Source organism: Apteryx mantelli, chromosome 5, assembly GCF_036417845.1.
Source record: "Apteryx mantelli isolate bAptMan1 chromosome 5, bAptMan1.hap1, whole genome shotgun sequence".
Taxonomy (NCBI): Eukaryota; Metazoa; Chordata; class Aves; order Apterygiformes; family Apterygidae; genus Apteryx; species Apteryx mantelli.
Window position 1 is genome coordinate 80,316,087 of NC_089982.1, and position 8,222 is coordinate 80,324,308.

At 33.5% G+C, this 8,222-nt stretch overlaps 1 protein-coding gene across 1 annotated transcript; it reads left to right on the forward strand.

Annotated features, from left to right (window-relative positions):
- Positions 1-1,666: 1,666 nt before the first annotated feature.
- LOC106484137 (transmembrane emp24 domain-containing protein 11-like) lies at positions 1,667-7,220 on the forward strand. The gene is made up of 5 exons (XM_013942273.1): positions 1,667-1,796; positions 2,724-2,824; positions 3,654-3,779; positions 6,036-6,182; positions 7,071-7,220. Exons 1-5 carry the CDS (start codon positions 1,667-1,669, stop codon positions 7,218-7,220), a joined length of 654 nt encoding a protein of 217 aa, XP_013797727.1.
- The last annotated feature ends 1,002 nt before the right edge of the window (positions 7,221-8,222 follow it).

Consider the following 8,222-nt stretch of genomic DNA (forward strand, 5'->3'; position numbering starts at 1 on the left):
TTTATTTACTAATATAAATGTAGCCAAATAAAAACTGAATTAATTTCTAAAACTTCACTAGACAATACATCTTGCCTAGTCAAAAGTTGAGTGCACAGTATTTAGAGTCAATTGACAAAAATAATTCCAAACCTTACAGTAGAGTTTGCTAAAGATAAACTAATCTCAGAGCATGGGAGTTACAAACTGACATCAGTGAGAATTTTATCAGGTGATCTCAATTACAGTATCTGATTAATAAATTCATGGTTATAATGCAATAAATGCAAACAGGACGTTTTATGAGGTAGGTGAAGAAGGAAACAGAGAAAGTGTTGAACAGTAAGGGGAAAGGGCCAGTCACGATCCTTTGGTCTGCACATAGTGTTGAGGATCAACTTGTGCAGCTCAGCAATTCACAGTTATACAAAAGCAAAACACGAAAGAAAATCCAATTACCTATCCATCTTTTCAAGTAAAAAAACTGCTGCTGGAAGTCCGACAAGGAGATGGTGTTACCAGTCGAATGCACTGAGTATGACATACACAGCACGTGTGTGTGTGCAGTAGAGGCAGCTTACATCCTCCATCTTGAAGGCAAGGTGAAAGACCTCTGAAGTGAACTGAGAGCTTCATCAAAGACACGTTCAAGGACTTCACTGCACAATCTCACCTGAAAATGCCAGGTGCTGCTGAAAAACAAGGCAGAGATGGGGACAATCAGTGATCAGACTGTAGAGAGATGGAAGTCTTATGGCAGGAGTGCAGCGAGCTTCTGAATAAGGCAATGATCCCAAAGGTGGGTCTTCCCCACTGGAAAATGATTGTGTATCCTCTCACCCCGAGGCCAGCTTCTCAGACACAGGTATCTCAGTTTAAAGGACGAGGAACACTTGAGCAGTAACTCGGTCAGGCATCAGGCATATAGATTATTGGCTTTGTGATACTAGAGAGGGCAATAATAAAATCTCAATAATTGTTTGAATTATACTATAACTTTCTTTAGAGAATTTGTTAAGTAGTATCTAAGAAAAAGACATTCTAATGCAAAAAAATCTTATTTAGATAAAGTGTTAATTCTAAATTTTTCTGCTGTATCATATCACTTAGTGTTTCAGACTATTTTATTAATCAGGTTCTTTTGACTTTCTTCTTCATATTTCTTTCAGCCATTTTATGTAGTCTGTATGTTTTTTGCATAGGTATATATATTTCCAATAATTTAAGTTGGAAATTACAAAATTTCTAGATAAGGGAGGAGTGAAGCTCTGGAATAACCAGGCAGGATAAATGGGAAATGATACAAGAAAAACAAATTCATTTTAAGTTGAAATTTGAGTAGCTGATGGAAAGAGATAGATAGCCCAAGAGGTTGCTTACAGTAATCTAGGGTACTGATCTCAAGTACCTTTTCAGTTCCATATTCCTCTATGTGTATAGAATAAAATTTTGATCCAGATGCTGGGAAAGAAGAAAGACTTTACATATTATCTCTTTCTTGTTATCTCATTCTGTGGAACATACTGTAGTTGTTTCTAAATGTGTAACCACCAGCTGTCTTTTCTCACAGCTTTTTTTTTTCTCTCAAAAACACACTGATAAGCAGCAAACAAGGAACAGCTACAGGACTACATACATTTGTAAATAGTCATCTTCAAATTCAGTACAACTGGGATACATAAAAATCATGAAAAGCCAATTAATAGGATTTCTTATGAACTTCTGGATTTCTTTCTCACCTGCTTTGTATTTTCATAGTGGAGAAAGAGAAGAGAAATGTATAATTGAGGACGTTCCCAGTGACACCTTGGTAATTGGTAGGTACCTGTCATTGCTCTTTAATGATGATCTAAAGTATGCAATAATAAAAATAGCTTGTAATGTAACAGGAAAATCTGTGACTGGTAAGTATGGTAAAATTGTGGTGATAAGAAAGAGGGCACAGTGAAAATAAGCCCCTGCAGCCGGGGCAAGCCAAAGTGTCATCGCACATTGTGTGTGTACATTACACATACAAATCTAACTTAGCAGTGCAAGTTTTCAGCATCTTTAACTGGATTAAGAAAAAAATTATCTTCTAATTTTATGGCAGTGGAATTGCTATTTTGACATGTGCTTTTACATATTCTAATTGATTTAGTCATTCATACCAGAACTTCTGTAACATGGTTTCCCCATATGAATGGGAGAGCTACTTTTTTTGCTTAACACTAGCTGGGAAGAAGCAATTCAAGACATACTAAAGTACCATTCCACTTGGGGTATCATAAGCCCATTAAATTCTTTCTACTATATTGGAAAGGTAAGATTAAAAGAGGACAGTCAAAGTAAGTATGTAATCAGCTTTTACAAATATTGGGATCTACGTGAAAGACAATCTTAAAAATGTAATTTGGGTACAGTACCTACACCCTCTTTTGGAGGTCTCTGAATTCTTTCTGGATGCTAATATTGCCAGAGCCTTAGGGGTAATCAAAAAGTATTATTTGTCAATCAACCATTCTTATAGTATTCTAGAAAAATTTCTACTGTAGTATAAACTTCATTGCATTTCACATTGTGTTATAAAATGCCTCCGAGCAATTTTTAGGCATAAGTCTATGAAATACCTATCATGTTTTATTATTAATCATTTATATCCATATTTTTGGATATAAAAATAATAATGGATATAAAAAATAATAAAGATGTTTACTATTAAGCTATTTTTTGTTTAGAAGATGTGCATCTATGTTTTTATTCAGGAAATTACAAAGTACAACAGTGGGATATACGTGAGCAAGAGTTTCTTGAGTCTGCTCCTGGTTTGGGAATGTTTGTGACTGTCACAACTCCTACTGCTGAGGTAAATCTGTTATCGTGAACATTTCTGTAGGGTTTATATATTGACCTTTGGCACTGGAAGGCAACACTATCTAAAAAAATGGACACTTTTTTGTAAAATGTAAAATCATAGTATATCAGCTAATTAAATATTTTGATGTTGAAAAGTATAAGCACCTTCTGGCTGCCTTCAGAATAAATACAAATGGCAATGTCTAGTAATTATTTGTATGGTTTTAGAAATTTTATTTTAATCAGCCAGGGTTTTTGCCTTTTTTCCCTCTGTTTCTTTAATCTTGGCAAGACTTTTTACATTACTACTAGATTCAGAAAACAATATGTCGTTAAAAAAACAAAGATATAATTGCGAAAACACAATAGATTTAAAAGGAATGTAAACTCACTTATGAAGCAAAATGGTACAGAAAGTATTTGAGCAGCTGAAAGAAAGGCTGATAATAAATTAAACTGCAAAAGTGAAGTTAACCATGAGGCTGCATATAGCCACCATCCATAGCAATTGCCTGCACTGCCATGAGGTGCTGAGCTTTTTCAACAATAGACTACTTATTTCTGTGTCTAAATAAGGTCTTAGTTTTCAAACTTTAAATGCTTATTTTAGAGAACATTGGCTTTTGTCCACTGCACATATTCATAGCATTTTGGTACTGTGAGCTAAAATTGTTTATTATTCTCTAAATCTATTCTGAAATTCAGATTAATTTACTGTTTTCAGGGGATTAATCAATTTAGTATTTTTACATGAAACACACAGTACTGTTTTTTGATTGTTTTATCAGTATACATAGAACTTAAATAAATACTCAATATACATAATATCTAAATTACAGGTACTATTGAGAAAACTGTATGGGCCACAAGCAACATTTTCTTTTACATCTTATATATCTGGGGAGCATGTTATCTGTTTACAGTCGAACTCCACAAGGCTTGTGGCATTTGCAGGAAGTAAACTGGTAAGTGTATTTCTTAAATATTCTTCATCATAATAGTATCTATTGTAGACAAACTGCAGAGTTTAAAAAATTAGATTAGAAGTTGGTTCAACTTCTAGGAGATAATCCCACATTTCCTAGTGGATAAAGAAGGCATCTAAAGAAGATAAATCTAGAGCTATGAAGATGAAGAGATAAAGAGACTCTGTTCTAATATGTAAGAAATCAAGATTAAGGAGGTAAGACTAATAACTATAGATTGATTTAATGTTTGTACAGTGCTTTGAATATGAAAAGATTCTGATCAATAAGAAGAGCCATTTGGTTAAAAAGGATAGATATATAAGACTAAGACAAATACTGTTGCAAAACTACTTATCATATTCCATGGCTCCACTATTTTGACTGAATTCTTTCAGAAAATTTAGCATTTAAATTTCTGAAAGATATTAAAATTAAGAACATATTACCATTCTTGATATTGCCAATGAAGTTGGTCTTAAAGCAGATTTGGAAAAAAAGGGCCATCAAAGGTGATATCATGACTCTAATCTACTTCTATTTCAGCAAACAATTTCATAAACACTGTATTAAAAATGTTATCTATATGCCTCTTCTCAAAAGGTAGTTGACTAAAATGCATGAGAAGAATTGTTTTCTTGAGTTGCCTTTTTCTTTCAGTGACTATAAAAATGGATTAGATAACCAGCTAGATATATACATCTTGTAAATCTGTGAAGTGAGTTAAACTAAATCCCATGCTAGATGCACACTTTGGAAACACGTAGTTGACGCAAAACTGAGAAATATTAATTGTACTGTAGAGGGACTGTTACACAGAAATAATTAGGTGTTCTTATGGGCTGTTCTTGTGGAAATGAGTTGAAATTTAATCGTACACATTGCAAAAGCACTTAGGTTCTACTAATAATTTTTTAAAGTGCATCAACTGGAGAAAATAAGGGAGATAAAGTACTGATTGGTCATGTATAAATACAAATCATCAATGTAATTCTGAGCATATATTAGGAGATTTTTATTTAGTATAGATGGTGAGGTATTAATACCATTTTACAAGTCATTGGCTAGATGCCATTTAGAATTCCATGTACAGTTTTGGTCATCCTATTTAAAAAATGCAGAGAAGGAGAAGATTAACAGCTAAAGTTAAAAAGCACTGTTTGTTTAGTTTAACAATGCAAAAATTAAAAAGAAAAATATTGCTTTCTATAATTATATCTGCAGGAATAAAAATCAGAAAAGGAAAAGCATTCTGTAAGCTAAATTAAATCAAGTGGACTTCTGGAAGAACCAGATGCAGTGGTGGCATCTAAACTGCTTCAAAACAAAGCTTCATAAATTCATGGACAAAGGCTATCATAAGGTTGTGATAGGAACTTCTGGATGTTCAATTAACTAACTCTAAAAGAGAGTTGAAAGAAGATAGAGTCTCCATTTGTTGTGGAACAAACTTCTGTTGTGTCAATACCAAGCTCTAGGATTTCTGCAGGCTATCTGGTGGGCTAAAACTTTTATTTTCTCTTAGTTATGAGCTGGCTTCTGGGGTCACTTCCCCTTTTATTTTTAGCAAAGATTTTTATTTAAACCCAAATCAGTTTTATAATACTGCAAGTTACATTCTTCTGTTTTCTTTCTATGGGTCTACAGTTTTGAGGTTTTGGGATATATTTGCTATAGATCTTGCAATTACAACAGGATACTGGAAGTCATTTCATACCCGATAAGGTGTGTGGAGACATAAAATAGATACCTTATGGATTGTTCTGCGTAAACATCTATGAGAACATTGCAATTAATGATACAGCTGGTCTCCTTCCAGTATTATATTCCTAACTTTAGGCAGAGGAAACCTACAAGCACATTTATTAAAAGGTTTCTGCAGTGCTATTGAAGAATGTGATTTCTGTAATATTAGGATGGAATGTGAAATGCAAGGAGCAGTCCTAATAATTTTCCTTTTTTTTACTAGTCTGGACAAAGAACAGAAAACATTTTCATACTGGTTGAATCAATATTAGTATAAAACAATGCCCTAACATTAGTGAAGATTTTAAATTTGTATAATTAATTTCAAAATAAAATTAAGAAATACTTTAAATATCACAGCTGATTCTAACTTTAGTAAGGATTCCTATAAGTAATTAAAACCATTTTCCCATAATAAGCTTAAAAAAAATTGTCTTTTGCTTCTTTTTTTCTAAGGAATTTGAAAATGGGGAAAATATACAGTCATGAGAATATTTTTTATGTTCACAGCGTATCCATTTGGACATTAGAGTTGGAGAACATTTTCTGGATGAAGCTGTTGCTCAAGCCAAAGACAAAGTGAATGAAGTTAACTTTAGACTGGGACATCTGATTGAGCAAATTCATCACATATCCAAAGAACAAAACTATGAAAGAGTATGTATTTCCTAATTGAAATATTAAAAAATAATGCACAGAGGGTTATTTATTTTATAAAGTATTACAAGGTTTATTATTTAATTGCAGTATTATTTTTCATTAACTCATAAAAAATCTAGTAATATTTGACCAAAAAAACCCACATTAGCTTGCAAATTTTGTTTACTCTGTAAAGTGAAAGAACATAAAAACTAATTAATCACTGTGAATTCATGCTTATAACAATATATGTTATTTTAAAGCAGGAATTTCTAAATATAGTTTTCTTGGTCAGAGTCAATAACAGCAGCTGAGCAGGTGGCTGGTACCATTGTTGGTGCTGTTGCCAGCTGTTGTTTCCATGCTGGACTAAACTTTATTGGGGTGGGTAAGGAAATGATAGAGTGTGCATTCATGTGTCTCTCTGCAGTTAGAAAAAAAGCCCTCCTTCAAACAAGAGTACACCGATTGTCTGCACTTTCTTCAGATATGCGTGCAGTCATGTGTTTGAAATGTATTATCTGGTTCCTCAGGAAAGAAATTTGGGTGCAAAAAGATCCTGGTTGGCACCTGAGTTTTATCCTTGAATGCAATATGAAACTGACTGTAAGCCTAAAACATCTTAAGCATGTGCTAATGGAACATATTTAATACAGAACATATTTTGAGAACGCAGGAAACTTCTGCTTGCAATTCTGCTTCAGGACAACAGTGTATTTGCTTCTCGGTTTTGATAAGCAAATCTGACAACCTTATGGATAAGAAGAATAAACTTTCTTTTTTATCATTATGAAGAGTGTTTGTTCACTACCGTTTACAGGAGGGATGCATGTCTAGTTACCAGGCTAGCAGCATGAAGTATGTAGATGCTGAAAAATACCAACTATGCTTTTTCTCTCTTATCAGGAACGCGAAGAGAACTTTCGGAAGACAAGTGAACAAACCAACAGCAATATTTTGTGGTGGGCTATTGTACAAACATTAATCCTTATCTCCGTTGGAATCTGGCAAATCAAATCTCTCAAAGATTTCTTTATAGCTAAGAAGCTTGTTTAAGTGTTATAAAGTAAATGCATAGATTCAAAAATTGTACGCCATGAAATGCCTTACATTTGAATTAATAAGACATTAAATATAAACACACAGATTATTTACATTATTTAGATATTGAACTATCTTTGAATTAGGAAAATAACCTCTGGAATGAAAAACGCTCAGAGAAAATCTAGCAAACTCTCTCTCTGTAATAAAACTGATTTCATATAACTATCACGCTTTTCTTCTTCTACCCCTGCTTTTATTCTAACTCTGCCTTCCCCATCAGTATCATAGTATCTAGCTCCCTCTTACATCCTATGCATTGAATCCCATCTTTTATCAATCAATCACCTGCTTTTCCTCTACAGATGTAAAGCTAAATCTAGAAGAAAGACTCAATGATTAAGGCAGGATTTAAGTTCAGCTGAGGACTGTTATATCTAATATTGAAATCTAAAACTATTTCCTATATTTTAAAGTTCTCTACTCACTTAGACATCTGCTTCTGTACTAGCACGAACAGCTTAGCATTTCAGCCTGATCAGGTTTCTGATGCCAGACAGAGAAACACCTATAACCCTTGTGGAGCTTAATTTAAGAGCGTCTTGATACTCTTCTGTATGTGTAACACCTAGCTTTTCATCAAATACAATTGCGACTGTTTTCTTTTAAAATATTCCAAGTTCTGGATGGCGGTTGAGGCCACCCTTGGTTATATTATGGTTACATTACGATCAGTGGTTGTAACAATTACTGTGGAAGAGAGAGAGACCTGGATGAACAATTACTTTCTGCTTGCAGATGAACCCTAACCACTAGCCTACAGAGTGGAGATCTGCCCTTTCCCACAGCTATTTATGTAAATTATAGTCTTCATGAAGTATGCCAAAGTATACTAATCATAGGTTTGTTTCTAAGCACTGAATCTGTGCCTATATATTTTAAGTTATTCTTACACTACATTCTTCAGGCTGTTTCTGTGTAGAAGAATTATTTCTGTTTCAATTATTTAGCAACTGT